This window comes from Urocampus carinirostris, chromosome 8 (genome assembly GCF_059441175.1).
Source record: "Urocampus carinirostris isolate Australia breed hairy pipefish chromosome 8, RoL_Ucar_1.0, whole genome shotgun sequence".
In the NCBI taxonomy this organism is placed as follows: Eukaryota; Metazoa; Chordata; class Actinopteri; order Syngnathiformes; family Syngnathidae; genus Urocampus; species Urocampus carinirostris.
This window is the reverse complement of record NC_142356.1, coordinates 5,301,223-5,326,607: the sequence shown is the minus strand read 5'-3', so window position 1 is coordinate 5,326,607 and position 25,385 is coordinate 5,301,223. Positions and strand designations below refer to the sequence as shown.

Below are 25,385 nucleotides of genomic sequence, written 5' to 3'. Positions count from 1 at the left end.
CAGTGAAAGCTGTCGGGCCCTGCTGTTGAACAAAAGAGTGTGTTGTGTCACCCTGACCCGAGTGACACGGCCGCTTTCTGGTGTCCCGTTTCATCTGGAGGGACGAAAGCATGACCATCTTAGGTGCCGAGGTGCCTAACTTGTTTGGGTGTTTGGGCAATTCGGTTGGCCATGGTCCAAAAAATTTTGTTTGTGTTTTTTTGCTATTTTTTCCCTTTTATTTCTTTATTATTGTATGTGTTTGTCTTGCTGTCAGTCATCCCTCTTGAGGGATATGATCAAGATAGATAGATAGATAGATATTATTCTGAAGTAACTGAACTTTTACTTGAGTAATATTTTGGGCTACTCTACTCACCTCTGGTTAGTGGTTTTAGACTGGCCTAGTTTTGAGTATTGTACATCAGTAAAAAGTGCTGTGAAAATAGTGCAACAACATCTAACAGCAACAATGAGTTAAAATTAAAATTAAGAATAAAGTGAGCATTTTTCTATACATAAATACAAGATTGCCATTAATAATCATTCAAAATAGTTGGTTGGTCAGTTGGTTTGATCCCTTAACCACTGGGATCGTAGGGGCACCATTTCCTTTGGTGTGTCTTGGGCAAGTACAGCCTGGTGGAGCCTACCAAAACAATAAACACCTATCGATGTTTTTTTTAGTACTTTTCCGTACACTCTTGTTTTCAATTTGTTTTTACTCTTCCAAGCAAAAACTACTCATGTCCGTCCGTTTTCTCTTATTTGTTTTCTGTTGGTGCCCTCCAGTGTATACTTTGCTCGTTGTCTCTTGTCTCGTAAAACTACAGTACCCACAATGCACAATTAGTGTAAAGACCCCGCCAGTATGCCTTTAAAACAGTATTTTTATTTGAATCGGTTGTAGTCCAAAACGAGTCACTTTCAATTCTGAAGAGAATCAATATATATTAATATATGCATAATTTATATAACAAAAAGTAGAAGCATTAATTAAATAAACCCAAGTCTTGTATTTTGACTCGGCAATATTTACAAATACCTAATAGTCCTGCGCGAGGCCCCAATCCACCAGTGTCATTGGCGAATGACCCAATATGTCACACTGCAGGTTATTTGCCAAGCTGCTTTGTAAGTATTAAATCCCATTTCATTCATTTAATTTCTCCATTATCATTCCACTAACGTGCTTTATCGTATTAAACATTCTTATTTTTATTTCGTGCTTTTATTTAGCTTATGCTAGCAGTGCCACGGAGTTGTTTGTCAATAGCATGCTAGCAAGGGAGCTAGCATTGCCAGCGTCCTGCGTTGAGTTTAAATGGAACGTATGCTAGCTAGCTTGATGCGAATGCTACGCCCTGTTGGGACTGAATTTAAACCCACTCAAGCTTTTAAGTTTACAGGATACGACAGTTTTCCCAACTAAATATGGTTATTTGTACACAGTTCATATGGTATAATGCACATTATATTTATGACTGTGAAAGTCATAAGTTGTGACCTTTTACCTGGTTTGCAATAAACTTTGCACTTTGTCGGTGAAGAGTTCTGTCTCAAGTTGCAAGAGACCAAAGTACAGTTTTGAGAGTTTTATGTTTACTCTCTCAACTTGCATACAAAAACGATGCCATGCAAACTCCCCGTTTGCACTACTTTGAATTTAAAGATGCCGTCTGTGATTTGCATTTGCAAAACATGCATAAATATATTTCATCATTTGTCTCTGTATGTACGATTTAATCCATCCCACTAAGGTGCATTGCGTGCTTTCCTTAATTAACCCAATTACCTTATACAGTGGAACTTCAGTTCTCCACCATAATCCGTTCCAGAACCCTGTTCGATCACCGAAAATCGTTTTTCCCATTAAAAGTAATGTAAAATCGTTTTAATCCGTTCCAACACCCTGAATGTTTACCATGAACGTAAACATGAAGCTAACCCAGGCTAATCGTACGTTCGCGTAATCTTCCGTACGAAAGATTACGCTAACATGAACGTGTAAAAATAAAAAAAATCAGGTCGTTTACACGTCATTTAGCACCCGGGTCTCCACAAAAAGTGGTGAGAGGATAAAGAAAATAATTATGAATAGGATTTCTTACCTTTGTGGTGGTCTGCAGAAGCCATGCTCTATTCCCTCAAAAGAAGGGAAACTCGCACACCTTCTTTATTTTGCTATTATTTCTTTCTTAAATGCAATAGTTGTACGCACTACTCTTCTTTTTTCCCCTGTAGCAACTTTGCTGCTTGCACCGACCTTCTTCGGAGGCATAATTAGGGGCTAAAACACTCCGTTCACCGATATTAAAAGCGAAAAGAAGTGCTCGCGCACGTGATAACAGTTCTTCACGAGGGGTGGGGGCAATCTACACGATCTACACCCGTACGTCGCTCAGCATCGCACCCTAGCGTACCGGCGTTCGAACTCCGATTTTTTTTGAACGAAAAGCGAAGCAAGAATTTCTCGAAATTTTTGGTCGAGAACCAATTTGTTCGAACTGAGAGGCGTTCGAAAACCGAGGTTCCACTGTACTTAATACAATGAATGCATAGCATACCCTTTAGATTTGATCTGAATTCGTCTGTGGTGGGGATTGCAAGGTAAAATTGCCGAATAGCGTGGGGTTATAAACCTATGGTAAATTTATCGTACCCCAGATAAAAAGTATATAGTAAGTACGACTTTAGAATGGCATTTATTGTCATTGTAACATGAAATATGCACAACAAAGTTAAATATGATGCAGTATAATTTACAGTAAGATAAAATATCACAGTGCAAACTAATAAATTAAGGGTAACTATATATAAAATCAATATTTTAAATACAAAAATAAGATATTTGCACATCACTAATATGATAACAACTTTAACAACATTTTAGGATTGTATTGTTTACCTTTGGTGTGATGTGAGTTAAGCTGGTGGAGCGGAATAGCAGGTAGATGCAGAGGAGAAGGGAATTGCGTAAAGTAAATAGAATTTCAACCTTCCCCTTGCAAGGAATGTAATGTTTATAGAATATTTACTTGCTATACTTGTGTAACGACCCTCAATCATGCGCGACACTATGTTTTACAGTCACTCGGTTTATTGCCTGCATTCAATAAACAATACAAATAAGTCAGGGCGTCTGCGCACGACTGCATACATCTTTAGCATTAGGTGATAGAGCTGAAGGTACGGCAAGCGCAGAAGCCCATAAAGTGCCAAACGAAAAAGACAGTTGGACACGCCCATGGCTTAACAAATGAATGCGGTACCAGAATTTTTACAGTAATGCAACAAAAACACAGATTTTGTGATAATTCAAAAAAACTCAAAACAATCAAATTTCAACTCTGATACACCTGCCTCCTTTTCCATAATAATAGTCCCGATCGCCGATTGGTTACGGTGGGAAGCGATTTGTTTGCCTTCATCGTGTTTTTTGATGATCACAAGCCTCGTTTCAATGTTTTTTTTCCCCCAGTGGTTTTTGCTTCTTCCTTTAGCATCACTGCAAACTTTGGGACGCGTAGCTAATAAAAACATTACAAAAATACAGTACTGTATCACACTAAGTCTTTATAAAACACGGAAGATTCTGAATTGAACAGAGAAGGAGAAAGGCATTATGGAAGATAGTTTAGCCAATAGCATATTTGATATTTGAATTTTTCATGAGGTTGAGACCCAAATCAATAGCACACCACCATTATATTTGAATTCAACCAATAGCAGCTCATCTTGGAGCCATAACTCGCCATACGCACAAACACTGCAATGATTTCAACATCATATGTTTTTGGGTTGCGAAATAAGTTGTTGTTGTATTTGTATGATCGGTAACATGTTGTAAAGACAGGCAAATAAGAACTGCTTATTTCACACTGTGACGTGAAAAAGTCAAAAGGCAGATTCGTTCAATCCCGGCCTCTACTGTAAGAGGTAATCCATCCCACTAAGATGCATTGCATGCTAACCCTAATCAACCCAATGGCCTTTATTTTTCATACAACATAATCACTTTGCCTTTTAAAAATGTGTGGGGTTGCTGTAGACAAGATATTAAGTGTTTATGTATGTGTTTTTTTTTCCTGGTTCCAGTGCAGCAAAGTGGCGTTAGGCACTGTTACACGGGAACAAGGCAGAACCTCTACATCACTCAAAACACTAAAGTCATCTGCCAAGGTTTCACAGGAAAGCAGGTAAGCTCCTGAACACTTTTACCAGCCAACAGTTTGGGCATACATTTTTTTCCAGATCAAAAAAATAACCCAACGATGACAAAGAGGAAAAGGTAAAGGTACCAAAAAAGTTAACCAATGCAAATTTGTGACATTGTTTTTTTCCCCCGGTTTCTTTATTAGATAATTTTACGACGATCTCATTGGACATGCATTTTGCACATAATACTGTTGTCATCTTCATCTTCGTCATCTGCAAGATGACAGCCGTCTGTCTCTTGTAAAGGCTGTTTATTTATCTTTAACATGATAGATAGATGGATAGATAGATACTTTATTCATCCCCGCAGGGAAATTCACGTTTCTAGCAGCATCCCTGAGCTGAGAACAATACAATAATAAAGCAAAGAGAATACAATATACAAATACCCAATGTGACGTGCAAATGCCCACTGTAGCGTGTTATATAGAATATCTAAATAGTGCTACACAGAATACATATTGCAATAAAATTCGGTAATATGCAATGTAGGGGGTGTGGTTTAATGTGGGCTTTTACTCTGCCGGGTAGAGTTAAAGAGCCTCATGGCATGAGGAAGAAAATATCTCTTCAGTCTGTCCGTAGTACAAGACAGTGACAGCAGTCTGTCGTTGAAACTGCTCTTCTGTCTGGAGATAATGCTGTGTAGTGGATGCGATGGGTTGTCCATGATTGACCGCAGCTTTTCCAGTGCCCGTCTCTCAGCTACTGTTGTCAGGCTGTCCAGCTCTGTGCCCACAACAGAGCTCGCTTTCCTCGCCAGTTTATTGAGACGAGAGGCATCCTTCTTCATGACGCTGCCTCCCCAATACGCTGCCAACATGTTACCTTGAATATTTATTAAAGCGCTTTTACCTTCTTAATCTCATTTATTTGATGGTTACAATTACCGTGTGTGTTTTTGAATTGGTTTTAATAAATCAGTGTCTGTCTTAATAGAAAGGACTGCTTTTTTCTAAATTAAATCAAAGTGGATTTAATTTTTCCAAAAGCAAAGAGGCATACGTGTGCCCAAGACGTGGTTTCAATTAATAAAAACACTTGAATGGACATCACTTCAAGTAGAATAACAACACCTGACAAACGTGTTTGATGTGCTTGGCCCCGTGCCATTTGTCATCTGCCTTTTTGCCCCGGACATAATAAAACGGTTCCGGTGAACACTTCAGGTAATTAGAAACGGATGAGAAATGAAGTCGCGGCTATTGAGAATACATTTTGTGTTCTAGCTTGATAAGCAAGTCGTTCTTCAAATTTATCATCCCATTTGCAATAATAATGATAGCGACGTGTGTGTGTGTTGGGTGGGTGGTTTCAAGTGGGCAGGACTGTATTACATTTATGCAGAATTGCTGATTCATACCTTCTTATTCTCCTTAAAGCCCCAGTGTGTGATAAAAAACGACCTATAGCGGTGTAGAAAGGCTTTAAATACACAAATAGTTTAAATATTGAGAAAAAACACATGTCTCATCTCACAAACATGATTTTTTTAATAGGTGTGTAATTATGATACAAAATTTGAGAAGCTCTTGGAAGTACTTGAAATATTTGGCTGCCATCTCGCTACTACGGAAGCATGGATGACCATTTTGCAAAGTTAGCTTGTCCCGGTGGTGCTCTTAGCAGGCAAAGGCTGCTTAGCTTTCACAGCAGAGCTTTGCACTTGATGGTCGCTGAGTTCTGTTATACAGGCATCCTTCACTTTTTTTCCCCGACTATTTAATTATGTTCGTCAAACATGTTAGCCTTTTGGCCGCGTGCTTCTTCTCACCACTATTGTTATGGTAAGCTGCTCTGGCTTTGTACCTCAGTCTCATTCCCCCTCCACAGTTATGCAAGCATCGTTACCTGATTGTGAAAGCTTTGACTTTTTTACTGTTTCCTTCTCTTGCCACTCACGTTAACCACTTGGCTGCAGGCTATGACTTGCCGCTAGCCACTATTTTTTTTGTTAGCTACTGCTTTGTCCTTTAGTGTCACTTGCCTTCCACATGCAAGCAAATGGTGTGGACTTCTGTGTTACAGGAATCTGCAGTATGTCATATCTTTTTTATCCACTGTTTCTCTTTCTAGCCACTTATGTAGCTGAGTTCCATGATTCAGAGTCTCGACACTTGGAAAAAAAAAGATTTTACTGGCCTTTTAAATAATTAGCTAACCAATAAAATTAGCCACTTACATCCGCTTAAACCATCTCCAGCTTTTCACCCTCTGGGTGTATCCAGCTCACTTGAGCTTTAGGTTGTCGCTCACAGAGATTAACATCAGCCCTCCTGTCCCGCAGCTAGCTGAAATTCATCTTTGCTTACGCAAGAAAATATGAAAGTAGTCGGGGTTGGACAATTTGCTTCAGTCATGATTCGATTACGATGCTAAGGTGCCGATTCGATCAATATAACAATTCTCAATCATTTCAATTCTACAAGTAAATCGATTTAGTAAAATGGATCATTACAATTTAATTATCTTTCCTAAAACACATGCAGCTTAAATCATACACTTCTGGGACAATAAATTATGAATGAGGTTTAAAACAATGCACGTCAGTCAATCAGTCCCCTTTGCATTAAATGCTATGATGGAAATATCAGCTTAATATTTATACGGAAAGCCTTACTAAAAAAGAGAGATTTAATGGTCAAAAAATCAAATCAAGAAATCATCATTAACTCATTTTTTTTAAATTGAAACACATGCCACACTGCATAATTTCAGCTTGTTAGGTTAAAATATTTTCAGGAACAATGCACAGGTAACAGGTTGTACGGTCTCTTCAGTAATTAAGGTAAAAACGAGGTGCACAAATAGGAAATAAATACTCTTAATTTCAACACACACACACACCTAACAGCAACAGAGCAGATACATATCTCTTTTCCTCTTTTCAAGTCTTAAGATATCAAACACATTTAAAGTGAATGCAGCTAACAACAGCAGACAGATGTCTCTTAAAGATCTTAGGCTTTGAATACAAAAGCCGGTAAACAGTAAAAAGCGGTAAGTAGCTAAGTAAACATAGTTTCTTTCGGAAACTGTCAATAAAAAAATCGTGCCATGTCTCTGAACGCCGCAGCATTTCAGTAGCAATATACTGTGTGACACAATCCATTAGCATGTGTTAGCTCCTTTCACTGGCACCTTCTTGAAACAGTTTGCAGACCGCTTCTTTGGTATTTTGCGGATTACTGCTGTCGCTCGGTATAAACCCACACTACGTGTCCAAAATACTGAAGACGTTATTGGTTTTGAATCTAAAAGTTACGCCGCCATAACGGATAGGCAACATTGTTTGCTTGTGCGCCTATATCTTGACATCATTTCCTCGACGTATCAAGCATGCGTGGTCACAGAAAGGACTGGAAAGAGAAAAGACTTTTGCTTTTCTGCATTTTTACATAATGGATATAAGGTCACAAAACTTGATAACGGGGTGAAACATCGATTTTGAAAAATCGGCCAGAATCGTTTTTTGTTTTTTTTTGTCCCACCTTTAGAAAACAGGTCTCTGAATTTTGCCATGCGGTGTCCTTTATGCTTCCATTGTGTATTTTCGAATGCCCATGCTTCAGCTCGTTCCAAACTACAACCACCTCTATTGTTGAACTATTACGCATCGTCACTTTATAAGACAATTGCAATGCATTCGTGAATGTCATTATTTTAGCCTATTACACCCTGTGACCCTTCCCCACTACAATTCTCAGTTATAATTAAAAAGATTGATTGGATTTTTCTGAGTTGAAAATCAGTTTTGTCTGCCTTGATGAACTTATTCACCAGAAGGAAAAAAAGAAAAGAAAACCACTCTATTGTCATTAGGCAGTTCGTCAAGCCCATTTGAACATTTCTGTTCAGCCTTTTTGAGTAATGGCAGTTTTATTTCCTTCTTATTAGCCGTTTAAACTATCCTCATCCACAGAAGCACCTTGGTTCTCCTTTGTATTCTTTAACGTCGCCACGGTGAAGGATGCGAAAGGATGCCGGATGACACATTTGTTCTCCCGTGAACGATTCCCCCGCTGCACCCGTGGCAGCGGCGGGCCGTCCTCTATCTTGCACTCATTCACACCCCGACTTGTCTTTTTCCGCCCTAGGGGACGTTTCACAGTCAGCAGTCTCTCGACTATGGATCGCAGCTCGTCGGAGGCGTATCTCCCGGCAAGGGGGGCAAGACTCATCTGGGCCTGCCAGTCTTCAACTCAGTCAAGGAGGTCTGTGAGTTCGCCCAGCGATAAATTAAAAGATCTACCACAAGGGGCACCACTTAGCCCCATGGGAACACTTGCCCATGGACTGGTTCTGGAAATGCCTCACTCGTGATGCGTCATTTATATTTTCCATGAAATTTTATTTTTTTACTGACATGAAGTGTTGGTAGCAGACTGAATCTGTTTTAAACCTACTTCTAATCATTACAATCAGACAATAACATAATAGTAACATAGTGATAACAACTTATTTGGAAATACTTATCGAACAGCTTGTGGCGCTAATCAGTGACAAAAAAGTAGCTTTCAACTTTCTAAAGGCTGGTGACCCATGGTCTAAAGGTAAGCTCGGGCGGAAAAAAATTGACCGCAGGTATTAAAACCCGGCCCAGCCCGACCAATTAACTTGATTTGCAGACCCGTGTCCGAAACAAACCAGAAATTTCCCATTTTCTTTCTGAGGACTCGGGAAGAGGAGAGGTGATTTATAAAAACAAATTAATGCCTATCTTTTGTCACAAAAAGTTAAATAAGACTGTATAAACTTTGACATCTTTTATATTTCTGTGTCTGCAACAGTTACATCAATGGACAATTTTACACAATATAATGGATCTTTTTAAAGCGTTGACGGGAACATCTTATGGTCGCCATTTTGACGGCTTGAAAATTAGGCCATAAACCACAGCAGCATTACCTCCTCATGAATCTAGCGTGGCACTTAGAGGTGAGAGGCTGATGCAAATAAGAACAATGATGGGTGGATCATAAAAAATGTCAGTATGAGAGAAGCCCGACCTGATTGTAATGATTTACATTTTAGGACCGACTAGGGCCCAAATTCGTGTCAGGCTTGGGCTTACTTCTACCCAGATTTACCATACCTTACATACAAATATAATATTTTCATTTTCATTTTGATTTGATTTATAAGTTAACATTTGGCATTGTATATATATATATATATATATATATATATATAGGCTATTGAACTATCAGTTTTTGTTTCAAATGAAAAATAATTATTTTCATATTGTTTAGGACAATAAAAAATTGACATATTTTCTTTTTACTTCTTCAAAATTAATTTGGGTTGGATTTAGAATATTGGTAATCTAATTTGATTCAAGTCACATATATTTGTATAGCCCTTAATCAAAGAGAGTCTCAAAGGGCTGCATAGGCAACAGTAATACAAATAACATTGTCTTCCTGTAACTTGGAATTATTTTATAATGGAGTGATAAAGTAATACCCATTACGCCGATCTTGGACCTGCACCGGCTCCCTGTCAGTTTAAGATGTGATTTTAGTTTATGTTGGTATCATACAAAATTTTGCATGGACTTCCCCCATCCCATCATTCTGATTTATTTGTCCCCCATATCCCTATTCTGAAAATTCTAGTCTCTTAGTAATTCCAGGAACCAAGGAGAATTCTGCGGGTCATCCTGGGAAGGAATTAAACCTTTAATAACTCCCCATGTGGTTACAGTCCTTCTTTGGTTTAGCTTCGTGTCCTATTGATGACACTCCAGTTAAAAAGCAGCATTTGAGGTTTTTGTGATGAAGGTGTATACAAATAAACATGACTTGTATGTATTGTTTACTTTTAACCAAATTGATCAGTTAATTCCTCCATATAATTTAATTAGGAATTTGTATAGTTTCTAAACACATTAATTATTTTTTTGCAATTGATTTTATTGTAGATTGAAACGTTTTAGACCACACTTTCAATTGCATTTTATTGTGAGAAAACTGCTATACAAATACATTTTGATATGATTTAATTAGCTTTTATTTCGTTTTTCATCAGTCGTTCTCTTTGAAGTGCACTAGGTGGCAGTGTTAAACAATTTCACGCATGCCTCTTTTGGACTATGCAATTATTTATATCCTCAGGCGAAAGAAGGCACAGGAGCCGATGCCACGGTGATCTACGTGCCCCCTCCGTTTGCTGCAGCCGCCATCATCGAAGCCATCGACGCCGAAATCTCCCTGGCGGTCTGCATCACGGAGGGCATCCCCCAGCAGGACATGGTCAAAGTCAAACATCGACTCCTGCGCCAGAGCGCCACCCGCCTCATCGGCCCAAACTGCCCCGGAGTCATTAATGTAAGCCGCAGCTTCTCCATTGCTTAATTAGAAATGATTTTGTGGGTTTAGACCAGGGGCGGGTAAACTTTTGGACTCTTGGGCTGAAAAAAATTTGACATAAAGGCTGGGCCAGGAGGGAAAAAAACATTGATTCCATTACTTTTTCTTATCTGCCGAAACCAAGACTCATTTCTGATACTTCAGCTATACAAGAGTAAAAACGTCTTATCCAAATATTTTCATATGCATTTATGAATAAATAAACTTATAGACATTTAAATAGACCATTTAATCAGACTGGTTTAGAAACGATCAATTAAAGCTAAGTAATACCTTATGTCTCTCAAGTTTCTTTAAGCACCTTGAATAAATACCTTGTTAGGGCGGCAGTAGCTCAGGAGGTAGAGCGCTCGTCTTGGGACCGAGAGGTCAAAAGTATTGAACAATTGATATAGCCGTCAGTGACATTGAAATAGTAATATCAGGCATTCGTATCAGCCCAGGGAAAAAAATATCTGTCCGTGAAGCACATGTTACTGCTCACTAGACCTTGCTTTCAAACTTCAGATAAATCAACGGGCATAAATTCATAGAAAAAGTTTGCAGATTATTTGTATGGATTTATGCAGAAAAGCTAATTGTCTGTTCCACCAAATGTTTTCACGAATCAATTCGCAACACGGAGTCGCTTACACTCGACAAAAGTTTGAAATTAAACTTTTGTATTTGTTTTTTTCTTCAAATGCTTGCGATTTAAAAGTGTGAAATTCTTTATTTTAGCCTGGAGAGTGTAAAATTGGGATCATGCCTGGCCACATTCACAAAAAAGGGAGGATTGGTAAGTTTTCCACAACTAGATTCAATAAAATGGACCAGTTTCTGTATTACAATATGTTGGAAGTTTTCTTCAAATGTTCCCCTTGTCTTGTCAGGCATCGTGTCTCGATCAGGAACATTGACATACGAGGCTGTGCACCAAACCACACAAGTTGGCCTCGGCCAATCCCTCTGCATTGGTAAGATGTTAATGTGTTTTGCGAGTTAGCCCATTTTGGACAAAAATGCATCCGTGCTTTTCTACCACTATCACTGTGGCGCATTTCTAACGTTTAACAAGTGAGTCTCATTCATTTATTCATACTTTTTTTTTATAATCGGTTTCATTTCGCACATTACATATTTTAATCAATCGTCAAACTTCATAGAAAGAAAGCAAATAAGCACCAACACTATACAAAATATTAAACAAAAATGTATACAAAAAATAATCAAATTAGGCCTAGGAAAAATGTTGCGATAATGGTTTGCGTTAAAATTTTCAATTTAACGCGTGATAATGTATTAAAATTCCGACCTGAGCCCTCCCCCGGGTGTCAAGACCCGCTGCTCCAACAAAGGAAGAAGAGTCACTTTCCTGAGGACAATGTGGCGTAGCATGCTAGTGATGAAAAACACTTTTAGGCTTACAGTTTTGCTTTAAAACGGTGCCTGATGGGAATCTTGACAAGGCGAAAGTGATATGTATGCTTTGCAAAGCTGAATTTAATTACCATCGGAGCACTTCTTCCCTGATGTATCACTCAAGCCAAGCACCCTGGTGCAGTGGTACAGTCAGACAACAGACCTCAACACAACTTTAGATCAGTTTGGTGCAAGAGGTGGGTGTTCTACAATGTTTACATAAGAAACTCAAATATTTTGTTTCTGGATGATTTGTCTTTGACACAACAAGCTTTATGCACTTTTCCTTTACTTGGTATGCATTTTTTGTGAAAATATTTACAACCGCTTCACAGCAAATTTACATACAGTACTTGAATATCTTTATCATGAAAGCTATCTTTGGCATTACAGTCTGTACGCACGTTTACTGTACTATACTATTTGGCATTATAATGTCTTATTTTTCTATGCATATTTTTTCATATTTAGTGCTATTTGTAAAATCTTGATTTAATAAATTAATCGTGATTAATCAAATATTTTTTTCGAAACTGAGATTAATTAGTTACTTAATTTTTATCGATTCCCATCCCCTAATAAATTTAATCTTGTGAAATCTGTATTCCTCACACATTTCATTTTGTCTTAATGGAGTTGTCATGTTTGTGATTTCTTTCAAAAATAAATGTGTTTGTAACGCATTAAACGATGAACTGTTCGTGAACGCCATCAACATATTTTTGAAACTGTTTAAATGCAGATCATTACATTTCATTTCATAGGTTTCGTGCTTGATGACATATTATTATTTGAAATTCAAAGGAAAAGCTCTAGGTGTGTTAAAACCCCAGTTTTTAATTAAACAACCACCGCTGGTGGTGTACAACAACTTCTTTTAAATAAAACACTGTTGATTCAAAAAAAAGGCAAACACATGTACTATCCCCTTCATCTAAATATTTTTCCTAAGTCCTGTGTCACTTTTTCCTCCTCTAATAATAATAATAATAATTTCCTTTGTATTGTCATTCTGTGTAACAATGTACACAGAACGAAATGTCGATACACCTGACCCGTTGTAGCGAGTCGATGCAGCCGCAGCCAACAGAGGGCGCCGCCATTATACTCTAGCCACTCATCTTAGCCACTTGGCTGCAGGTTATGGTTTGCCGCCAGCCATTACTCCTATTTTTAGCTGCTCCTGCTTCGTCCTTAAGTGTTATTCCCCTTCCACGCCTGTTCGGGCTAGCAAACACGTCTAAGTTCCATGATTCAAGTATCTGGCGCTTTTCCCCACCGTTTCCTTTTCTAGCCACCAATGTTAGCCTCTCGGCTACAGACGTTGGCTTGCCGTTGAAGGCTTGACAAATATTGCTTTGTTTTTGCAATCTTTTACTCGCCTTTTTAGTACCTTCTCCCACTAGTAGCTAAAGTTAGCCACTTACACAAGCTCTGACCAACTCCAGCTGATGGCTCTTCAGTCGCTCCTGGTTTATCCAGCTAGCTTTGTCTTTTGTTGTCACTTGTGGGAATTGACACCCTTTTACATGTTTTGGCGCTGTCTGCTTAAGCAAGAAAATATGGTAGAAGGCTTTGCAATATTGCCTATGGGCTTCTGAAGTGTGTGTTTTTCCAATGCACACTTCAGCTCTATAAAAATATAGTACAGACTGTAGTAGTAAATTAATATAAGCTGTCCCTTTAAGTAAGCTATGAGGCGTTTGAAATTGTCACTTTTGTGAGTTTGTTCATACATTTTGTGCTGACGGAATATTATGTACATCGATTATGTTCCTTTCCATTTCTCATAATACCACAGTTATTTCTGCTTTATACAAACCAACTCTCCCAGCTAATTTATCTCCTAACCACTAACAGAGGTCAAGTCTGACACCCAAACGAACACAAAAACAACTCTGGTTCATTATGATTTTGACATTTTAATTACAGCATGTCCTCCATTCTGACTTTAGAAAGGCTGCCGTTGCAAAGGAGTTTATTAAAGAGGTTTATCAGCGGTACTGCGACAAAGTCTTTTAAAAGTCTGACCTGCGGGCCTGCAGCAAAATTACTGTTGGTGCGATATTTAATGTTACTGTCAACTGTTTTGCGGTTAATATACTTTTTTGAAGATTATTATTCATAACGTTTGCTCCCTATTTCTTTTAATGATACGCATAACTTTGTTGATGTTGGCCTATGAAGATGGGGCTTTTGGAGGCGTAGTTTTGCTGCAGAAATAAACTTAAAAAGTAGATAATGGCGGCCCTGTGTGAAGCGATCTTTTGGAGGTGAAAATGTTCTGCACAAAGAAAAATCCTTTCTGAGGAGGCGGGCGAGTGAAATGATCTTGAAAGTCTTCATTTCTGGGATGGCAAAAGAAGTCTTTGTCATCCTGTTGGTCGTTAAGTGGTAGTGGTTCTTTCTCAGACAGGCTGGAGAATCTCATCTCATCTCATCAGCCGTACCGCTTATCCTCATTAGGGTCGCGGGGGGGCTGGAGCCCATCCCAGCCATCTCTGGGCAGTGGGCAGGGGACACCCTGAACTGGTTGCCAGCCAATCGCAAGGCTGGAGAATAAACTATAACAATTTGGACGCTTTGAAAACTGAAAATGATTCGTATGAATAGAGAAAACCAACAAAGATACATATGAGTAGAATTTGATTTAATTTTGCTCAATGCTAGGGCATATTTTCAAAATTCGTTAAGTTGTGTTCTATCTTTTGTATTTTTTTTTTACAAGTCATAAAATGTACTGATTTTGTGGTTTACATTAGGCATGCTCAATAATTGTTGGGTAGATAGATATTGAATCAATAACAGCCAGATTTGACATCACACTTATTGGCCCTATGGGAAAAAAGATTAGATACTAAGTCACTTGACGTCAGACTATAATATTCAATCAGCTGACACTACTTGTTTGCAGGATTCTAAGTATTTATGTTCCTCAGTAGATAATATTTGAATTTCCTATATAAAAGAAAGCACAATTTGGTTGTATCACCTCTTCATTATGTGCTTTTGAGGCACTGCAAATTTTGGCCAAGATAAGTTGCATGTTTCAGGATGTGTAAGCGCTGCTGACGCCACTACTAGAAAGTGAGCATTTATTTTCGTTATTAGAATATATTTAGCTTTTTTATTGTTGTAGAAGTAGTAGGCTAACTTGGTTGTTTCCCCTCTACCACTCTGACATGTGAACAAGGCACTGGAGAGCTCATCCATGTGTTCAGCCTTTAGTTATTGTACAGGCATCTGAATTTTAACAAGTACATAACATTTAGCTGTTTTTGGAAATAAATAATATTGTATCAATTTAATTTAACTTTTTAAACTGAACTTCTGCGTCCGCCTTCAGAAGGTCAAGAAGTCACAGAACCCACGGATCAAGTTTGACCTTGAGCAACTAAAAGACTTTATTGGCGTGAGGTTTGCTCCTTCTTCGCCTTGGACGAAGATGTCAAAACCCTGACCCACCAAGTTCTCAGAGACGATGACTGAAGCAGCAAAATAAATTGTCGGAAAAAAACGGAAGAAGATGAAGCCGTGGGTTACAAACGAAATTCTCGAATAGTGCGACACGAGGTGAGAACTAAAGAAGAACGGAAACAGTCCTGGAGGAGCTGCCAAGAATAAGGACGCCAACAGGAAATTTCAAAAAAGCTTGAGAGAAGCAAAGAAGAAATGGATTGAAGACATTGGCTCAGAGTTATAATAATGCCTCAACAAGAACTATTCAAAGAAAGCCTTCCAGATTGTAAAAAGACCTTACACATACAAAAGAGGCAAAAGTCAGCAGCATTCAGGATGAGGCAGGGAATAACGGAACAAAAGGGGATCATGAATAAATGGAGAATACTGCTCCAAACTCTACATTCAGCCGACACAGGGAGACCCTAAGGTCCTCAGGAATTCCTGCCCAGGGGAAAGTGACAACTTCCCTATCCTCAGATAAAAGGTAGAGGCAGAAATTAACTCACTGAAGAATGGGAGGTCTCCAAGAATCGACAACATCCCATCAAAACTCATACGAAATTATGGTGATCAATAGACATTTTGACAAAAATTTGCAGAAAGATTTGGCAAACAGGACAGTGGCCATCTGAATGGAAAACATCACTAGTAATAATGCTACCAAAGAAAGGAAACCTTCAACTACAAAATCATCACTCTCATCAGTCATGCATATGAAGTTTTGCTAAAGGTTCTACTAAACAGACTGAAATCATCCTAGCCAAAAAAGAGGCATGTTTCAGGGAAGGAATGATCACCACAGAAAAGATTTTCAATCTGCAAATCCTATTTGAGAAGTTTCAACACCACCAGAGAAACCTATATTACATTTATGTTGATTTCAAGAAGGCGTTTGACAGTATGGCAAGCCGCTTTATAGGCCACCATGCGAAAGTACAACATGAACCAGAAACTAGTTCAGACCATTGAACAACTGTATGCCAATGCCAACAGTGCGGTACTTATCAATTTTTCCATTGGAGCGTTGTTTCGGACTTGTCGTTGTGAGACGGGGCTACATTCTCTAAGTGTATTCAACATCTTCCTGGAAAGAATCTTGTTGTAAGCTCTGGAGCAATATGAAGATACAGTCAGTATTGGCGGACACAACGTCACTAACCTCTGTTTTACTAATGAAATTGACGGATTGGGGTGGAGACAAACAAGAACTCGAGATTTGGTCAATCGCCTGGACAAAGCATCAACCCAGTAGGGGATGCAAAAACAAAAGTAATGACCGAAATCCCCACGGTTTTACCACATACATCATCATCAACCACCAAGATCTTAAACCTGCCACCAAAATAAAATCCTCATTGGTGCCCTGACAACCCATTCGGTTAAGAAAACCGTATCAGTATCCACAACCAGGATTTATTGGTTATCTTTCAGAAAAAACCCTTATCATGCATCCCTAGTTTTCATGACGAAAGAAATGCAACAAACAATGATTTGATTGAATTGTTATGAATGATTTGTAGCATTTGAGTGTGGCAGACACAAGTTGTGAATTTTAAAGCTATTGTGTAAATATTTTGTATAGGATGTTAGGCAGCAGGCTATGGCTTGACGCTAGGCACTTTTGTCATTATTAGCTGCTCCATGTAAACAAAACTTGCTTCGCCCTTCAGTGTAATCTGATTTCTACAGCTGACAATGCATACTGATAAGGAGACACTCAAAATAAGGAGAGATGGCATCAATTGATGTTTAATTTGCAAGAAGAGCAGGAGAAAGCTCAAACTACAGATAAGAAATGTTAATGTTTTTCTAAGACTGCTTTTAATTAAGTCACAAATGCAGATCTAGCATGATGTGGAAATTAAAGAAAGGAGACATGTTTGTGACAATGATGTAAAGAGTGCATAATAGTCAAAACAATGAACAACAGTGCGCAGTAATATTCAAAATAAAGAACTTCGACAGGTATTCAATATTAAAAACGGAATCAACTTTACGAATGTCATTGGGTTTCGTGCTTCAGCAAATCGACTCTTGACATGTTGCTTTACTCTTGCCATCTTTTCCTGGCCTTTTTAGTACCTTCTCCTGCTAGCCGCTAAAGATAGTCACTTACACCATCTCTGACCAATTCCAGTTATTCGCTCACGGTAGCCAACACAAGTTCTCCTGTCACTGTATTTTTCAGCCTTCCGTATTGTGCTTTTTTGAACGCACATGCTTCAGCCCCTTTCTAAGCGACCTGGTAAATTATTACATACTTATACATGTCACCCTTAGCCAATTGCTCCCTTTATTTGATTAACTTTATTAAGCGATGATAATTTTTACAAACACAAAGTAGGACCTATTTCCTCACAGGAAAGATAGACCATGTAGAATAATGACAAATATAATTTGTGCAAACAAGGTATTTCCCAAATATACTATGCAAACAATTCTTTTAGTATTTTTCTTGTTTTTTTTCCCCACTTGCAGTATATTTAGCTCCTTAGTGTATACGTAGCACTTAATGCGTTTAATCTCCACGTGTTTTTCTTCAGTTACAGAAAGGGTCACAATTCGGTTAGATTTGCATGAAAGATGTCCAAACATCAGTTCCCATTGTCTTTCTATAGTCTGTATGTACTTTCCTATCAAGGCTGAAAACTTCCGCACTGTTAAGTGAACTTTTTAAGTCTCACCAATTGAAAGCAATTTTGCCTAAATTCACTTTTTAATTTAAATGTGTGGCCAAAAAGAATATCACCTCAACAGTGTTGGCAATTTATGATGACGCTGCTACCAGTGACTGAGACGATCTGGATTAGACTTGACTTGATCGGTCTAACAAAAAGCGAGTTTAAAAATTCTATGTACTTATTTGATTTCCCCTGTACAAAAAATGTTATACACTGAACATAATTTTAAATGATCCCCCAAAAAACGTATATAATAGGGGGAATTTTTACAAGTCTACAGGTATGCATACTGTCGCTTTTAATGTCAACTCTGAAAAGTGGCCAAAAGTTCCCTCAGTATTGTGTTGAATGACCCCTAATACGTAACTTAATTCGGATAATTTTGAAACTTAAAGTCTCAAGCTAAAACCTCGCTTACTGCTTGCCACCCAAAATATATAAGGGAAACTGGGCAGGTGTTGTCGCCAATGGCACTGAGTATGTTAAGTTGTGGGGGATCTTATCATGTTTGTCATCTTTTGTTCAAATTAAACTGACAATAAAATGTACAAACGGTAAGGAGGTCTCTGTACTTGGGAAGTGATTTTGAGTCTGCAGTCATTAGAAATACTCTCGAGATGTAAAGGATACAAAAATCACACTCAACGTAAATCCGCCCATTGAGATTTTGTTTCCTCACCAGAAACAATTCCGACTGAGCTAAATTGTTTTCTCAAATCACAGACGTGGAGCCATGAAAGAGCCCGCCGCCATGATCAGACCGCGCCGGGCTTTGGTTTTTGGGGACTGATATGCATTCTGCTACGTGGTCTTTGAATATTCCCTCGAGAGGTGACGACGCATATTTTTTTTATTTGTCTCCTGCGAAGGTATTGGTGGAGATCCCTTCAATGGGACCAACTTCATAGATTGTCTGGAGGTGTTCCTGCAGGATCCCAAGACTGAGGGCATCATCCTGATCGGGGAGATTGGGGGAAACGCCGAGGAGAACGCAGCCAATTATCTTAAAGAACACAATTCGGTAAGTGACATCAAAGCATTTTTTTTTAACCCTTTCTGACATTCTATAAAATGATTTCCTTATTTTTCTATATATTTCCCCCAAAAATATCGAAGTTAAAATAAAGTTTCATTTTCCTTTTTATTTTTGTAAATTTAAATTTATCATTATATTTATAATTATTTTTATTACAAATAAAAGATAAGATAAACTTTTTCCTTTTTATTTGCATTTATTTTTTTCATTTTTAATAATTTTTAATCAGCAAATAAAATGCAAACTAAAGTTTTCTTTTTTATTTGCATTCATTTATTTTTTTGTATTTTTTTATATATTTTTCAACTTAATACTAGATGTATTGTGTTCTCTCACATTTTACTTTTATTTTACTTTTTTAACATTTTTATTTAATTTTAAATGCAATGTTAAAAAAATTAAAAAAAAAATTCTCATTTGTCTTTATTTATTTACAATTATTTTTAAAATTTGTATTTTAAAATGTTTTTGTTATTTTAAGAAATGTTCAAATAAATACTTAAAATAGTATCTTCATTTTATTTTCCCATTTTTTTATTATTTTGAATTTAAAAATGAAAGATAAATTTAGTCTTTGTATTTTTTTTTCAATTTTAAAACAAAGTTTAAATAAATGAATAAAATAAAGTTTCCTTAATTTCAAGTGTAATTTTTTTCTCATTTTTTATATTTAAATATTTTATTATTTATTTAGCAATGTTGAAATAAATAATTGAAATAGTATCTTTTCCCCCCCCCCATTTTTATTTTTTATGTTATTCTTCACATTTGTATATATTTGAAAAAGGTGTTCTTGTCCACTATTATGTACAGTAAACCCAAGTCAAGATCACGTCAAAGAGGCGCGTACACATTTATACGGCAATATTACCAACCAGGTTTTGTCTAAAGAAGCCCCGGAATGCCAAAATGTAGTACAAAAAGGACATTTTGAGAACATTTTGTAAAATAACAGGCAATCATATCATAAGGTTAATTTTCAAAATCGCTGTAGTAATTCTCAGAAATATTTATGTGCCTCACTAGAATATATATATTGATTTTCATTTATAGCAAAACTTAGTCGTCTCTCCACTCTACCTCTTTGTGATGTACGTAAGGCACCCAAGACAGCCTCAGTTGCTTGTGCAGCTAGAAACCGTAATTGACTTTTTCCTAAATCCGGGCAAGGCCTGCAACTTACTGCAGTATTGTTGTTTCTGTCATCCTTTGTGTGTTTGCGCTTCGCCGAAGCTGAGAAATTGATTTGATTTACTCTCAGTAACTCTAATGCATGCAAATCTCTGGCAAGCGTCTCAGGAGAATAACTTCTCGCTCCGCCGCGCTCTCTAGCTCGTTCTCCACAAATAAGTACAAGCAGCAAGCAACACAGCCCGTCGCCCAATGTGTTGACGATGAGGCACGCTTGAAAGGAATTGGGCAGGAGCAGGTAACACATCGGCTGGGTAGTCTGCAACAGGAAGGAATTTTTTAGAACTTAATTTAGAAAGTTTACAATGAAACCCTGGTTTTATCGCGGGGGCTACGTTTCCAAAGAAACCCGTTATAGGCAAAGTCCCAAAAGTAGAAACTTTTGTTGTTTAAAGCTATTATACAATGAAATATCACAACCCCTCATTTATTGCGATTAATAGGGGCCAGAACCACACACAAAATTCCAAGAAGAACTCTCCGCCCGGTTTTTAACATGTGCTCTGCCAGCCACTACTGGCAGCAGTAATCGTTCAAGAATAATGGACGCAGCCACACGGATGGTTTTTATTTTAGGCACTTGAAACGGGAGAAGAAAAGCCACCACGCTTTTTCAACCCCCGCTTTCAGCAATCGTTGACTGGCAATAATGATATCGGCTAAAACAGTGCAGTTCATATTAGGTCCGCCAAAGTGGCACGCTCAGCGTCCTAAAAGGTAAAAAAAACTGGGGATAATGGATGGTGGCCACAACCATCCATTTCATTTTAAGTGCGAGTCCTAATAAAAGCGTCTTCTACCAGTCACTGGTTGCCTCAATATGGGATTGAAGATGATCGTGGCCACACAAGTGCAGTTCACTTTTTGGTGGACAGGCCAGGCCCAACAAAAGTACTGATGATTTTAGGCGAAAAGAACAGAAAGAAAGAGCATGACACAAATTTGCTCTCTAAGCCCATGGGATAATGGGTCGCGGCCACAACCCTGCCGATCATTTTAGGCAGCCCACAATGGCATGTATCTGAAGCCGGAGCCGAAGGAATGCACTCTGCTGGCCCATGTTCGCAGCGATAGTTGATTTGGGATAATGGATCGCCTTCACAAACTCCCATTACATGGCAATAACGGTAAAAAAGAGCTACCTGGCCCGAAAAAATGTGTTGTGCCTGCCCCCCGTTTGCAGCAAAATGTGGTCTGAGAGAATGGATTGTGACGGCACAAGTGCAGTTCACTTTTTGGTAGACTAAATAAAAAGGCTGCCAGGCCTGACAAAAGTGCACCCTACTGGTCACTACTATCAGCATTATGCAATCGAGGATAATGGATCAGGGAGTATTTATCAAGCTACAATGCACTGGGTCTGCAAAGCGCAAAGTAGCAAGGGATTACAGCAGTTTTTGCACCTCTATTAAATGTTTTGGGTGAGTAGATTGCTACAAGGTTTTTTATACCACAAAAACCTAATGACTCATTTTCGAACATCTATGACAAAAAGCTGATTTTTACTGCAAATAATTAATAACCATGGATTTTTTCCTTTTTCACTATTAAACACATTGGTTTTTATCGAGCTTACCACACTCGCTAAGCTTAACGAAGTGAGTCATGACCCGAATTTGAATTTTGTGCTTATTAAACATCCAGCAAAGGTCTAGTGCTCTTCTCCTGCTTCTGCCGGCTTCCCAAAATCCAAAAATCAGGACTTACACAGGATAAGCGTGTGATATTTCGCCTGAATGTCCTTCGCCGGAGCTCCCGTGAGGGCTTTGGTGATATTTCTTTCATCCCATTTTGGTTTCGTGACTTTAAGCCCGGCTTGTCTGCCTCAAGCCTACAAAAAGCCTTTTGTAATTTTGGGGAGGAACAACACTGCATAATAATGTGAGCTTGATAAATGCCAGGCCTCAGTTTTTCACCAGCTTTTTTTTTGGAAAATTTATTAAATAAAGCACTCTGCGACTCCCCTCTGTACACCTGACTCGTGCTTCGCGCACATCACGGAGAGGTTGAGGGGAGACGCAATAAAGGTGTGCTAATTCTTTGATAGAAAATCAAAATCTACTTGAATCTTTCATTTATTGATGGAAATGAAGGCCAGAACCCCCAGTGATGTGCAAAAATCTCTCTATCCCTCTTCCTCAATTGTTTTCTTTCTCTGTATCACTTTCTTTCTCTTTCTTTCTTTCTCTCGCTCTTTCTCTCTCTCTTTCTCTCGCTCTATCTCTCTCTTTCTTTCTCTCTTTCGCTCTTTCTTTCTCTGTTTTGCTCTCTCTCTTTCGCTCTTTCTCTCTCTCTTTCTCTCGCTCTATCTCTCTCTTTCTTTCTCTCTTTCGCTCTTTCTTTCTCTGTTTTGCTCTCTCTCTTTCGCTCTCTCTTTCGCTCTTGCTCTTTCTCTCGCTCTTTCTCTCGCTCTCTTTCACTCTCTTTTGCTCTCCTTCTCTTTCGCTCTGTCTCTCTGTCTTTCTCTCTCTCTTTCGATCTGTTGCTCTGTTTCTCTGTCTCCATCTTTTTTCTCTTATTTTATCTCTTTGTCTCTGTCTCTGTCTCTTTCTTTATGCACCCTCTCTCTCTTTGTCTCTCTTTCGTTCTCCTTTTCTTTCTCTCTCATTCTCCTTTTCTTTCTCTCTCCTCTCTGCCGATCTTTATTGCTCGCTCTCTATTGCTCCCTCTCTCTCTCTCTCTCTCGTTTTCTTTTTGTCTTTTTTACTCTCCTTTATCACTCTCTCGCTTTATTTTCCTTACTCTCTCTCTGGCTTTCTCTTTCTCTATGGATTTCTCTCGCTCTCTGTCTCTCTCCTTTTTTTATCTTTCAGTCTCTTACTTTTTCTCTCTAAAGTGTTTCTTACTGGCTAGCCCTCTGTCTCTGTCTCTGTCTCTGAGGATTTCTAATCTAAAAAAGTCTTGGATTGATTATTATAACAGCATATAGCAAGCGATTGTCAATTAATCTCTTACTCTACTCGTCCCCCGATTTTATCCAAAGCACTGCATTAGTACCCACATAATATCCCGCCTCCCAGTTTTGCCGTCACTGCAACAGGTGACACATCAGAGCGCCTCACCTTGGGAAGGGATCCAACCAGCCGAGCGCGCCATCCGTCAAGGCGCAAGCTAATCAGCGCCGGCGCGACTAATTAGCATCCTGGAAATGAGATGATTTGAGATGGCAGGCGCCTCGGCACCCCCAATCTGGTCATACGGCAACCCATGCAATTAAACGACTTGATTGACCCTTTGTTTTAATAACGCGACAGAGATGGCTGCTCAGATAAGACGCTTATCGTCGGGAATCCGTAATGGGAGGACACGGCTTGTTTCCTTCGGAGTAAAACGCAGGTGCAGAAAACAAATCGCCGCGATTTATGCCCACCCCCGTCCACTATATTTCTTTGTGTCCTATCAATGACGACACGGTGAGGATGCTTTGGTAAAGTCCTCGCTCGTAAATGAGACGATTATCCTTTTAGTGGGTCTTTTCACCTCTTTTTCTCCCGACGACGACGTGTCCAGGGTGCCAACGCCAAGCCCGTGGTGTCCTTCATCGCCGGGCTGACCGCACCGCCCGGCCGAAGGATGGGTCACGCCGGTGCTATCATTGCCGGCGGAAAAGGAGGCGCCAAAGAGAAAATTGCAGCCCTGCAGGCAGCCGGGGTCGTGGTCAGCATGTCTCCGGCCCAGCTGGGAAGCACCATGTTCAAGGTCAGCAATTTTCTCAAACATATAGAGTGGAACCTCGGTTCTCGACCATAATCCGTTCCAGAACCCTGTTCGAAAACCGATTTGTTTCGATCACCGAAATCATTTTTCCCATTAAAAATAATGTAAACCGTTTTAATCCGTTCCAACACCCTGAATGTTTACATTATATGTTTAACGTAAACATAAAGCTAACCCAGGCCAGTCGTACGTTCGTGTTATCGTAATATTCCGTATGAAAGATTACGCCAACATGAACGTGTAAAAACAAAAAAAAGGATAAAGAAAAGAATTATGAATAGGATTTCTTACCTTTGTGGTGGTCAGCAGAAGGCGCAGGTGGACGGTGGGGATTTCATTTATGAAAATCATCAAAAGTTTTTCAAACTCTTCCAAAACTTGCGGCCGTTGCTTGCTTATAGCACTCACTCCCTTAGCCACATCACTAGATTTCACAGCCTCCTTATTCTTTAGTATCGTACTGATCGTAGATTTAGCCGTGCTGTATTCCCTAGCAAGATCAGACACTCGCACACCTTCATATTTTGCTTTTAATTCTTTCTTAAATGCAATAGTTGTACGCACTACTTTTCTTTTTTCACCTGTAGCAACTTTGCTGCTTGCACTGACTTTCTTCGGAGGCATAATTAGGGGCTAAAACACTTTGTACACCTATATTAAAAGCAAAACGAAGCACGTCCGCACGCGATAAGAGTTGGTCACGAAAAGAGCGATCTACACCCGTACGCCGCTCAGCATCGCACCCTAGCGTACGCACTCAGGCATTACCGGCGTTCGAACTCCGATTTTTTTGAACGAACAGCGAAGCAAGGATTTCTCAAAATTTTTGGTCGGACTCCGATTTGTTCGAACTGAGAGGCGTTCGAAAACCGAGGTTCCACTGTACAGTGATCCTTGATTTTCACAGGGGTAGCAATCCAAATTGTTCCTGCGATAGTCAAAACCCGCTAAGTAGAAACCTTCATTAATTTATTGAATACTCTTTTATACATTGAAACTAAAGAACAAACCCAATATACCGGCTCAATCATTGGTTTAACAATTGTACACTACTGTTCAAAAGTTTAGGGTCACTTAGAAATGTCCTTATTTTAAAGGGAAACGTATTGTTTTCTTTTAAATGAAGATAACATTCAACTAATCAGAAATCCACCAGATATATTTTTAACATGGTAAATTACTATTTTTGGATGCAAATGTCTTGTTTTTTTGCAATAACTTTCTTAGGTCTATATAGGCCCATTTCAGTGGTCCAGCACTCCAGTGTTTTAATAGTACCTTGTGTTTGTTATTTGCATTAGAAGGCTTATGGATGACTAGAAAAATCCC

General features: G+C 38.8%; 1 protein-coding gene across 1 annotated transcript in view; it reads left to right on the top strand.

Annotated features, from left to right (window-relative positions):
* The first annotated feature begins 992 nt into the window (after positions 1–992).
* suclg1 (succinate-CoA ligase GDP/ADP-forming subunit alph) overlaps positions 993–25,385 on the top strand; it is a 31,495-nt gene continuing 7,102 nt past the window's right edge. Inside the window, exons 1-8 of the mRNA XM_088341406.1 lie at positions 993–1,113; positions 4,078–4,178; positions 8,295–8,411; positions 10,314–10,526; positions 11,289–11,346; positions 11,441–11,524; positions 18,982–19,133; positions 23,850–24,038. Of these exons, the coding sequence (XP_088197532.1) occupies positions 1,080–1,113; positions 4,078–4,178; positions 8,295–8,411; positions 10,314–10,526; positions 11,289–11,346; positions 11,441–11,524; positions 18,982–19,133; positions 23,850–24,038 (948 nt within the window). The 5' untranslated portion in view covers positions 993–1,079. The remainder of the gene's footprint in view (positions 1,114–4,077; positions 4,179–8,294; positions 8,412–10,313; positions 10,527–11,288; positions 11,347–11,440; positions 11,525–18,981; positions 19,134–23,849; positions 24,039–25,385) is intronic.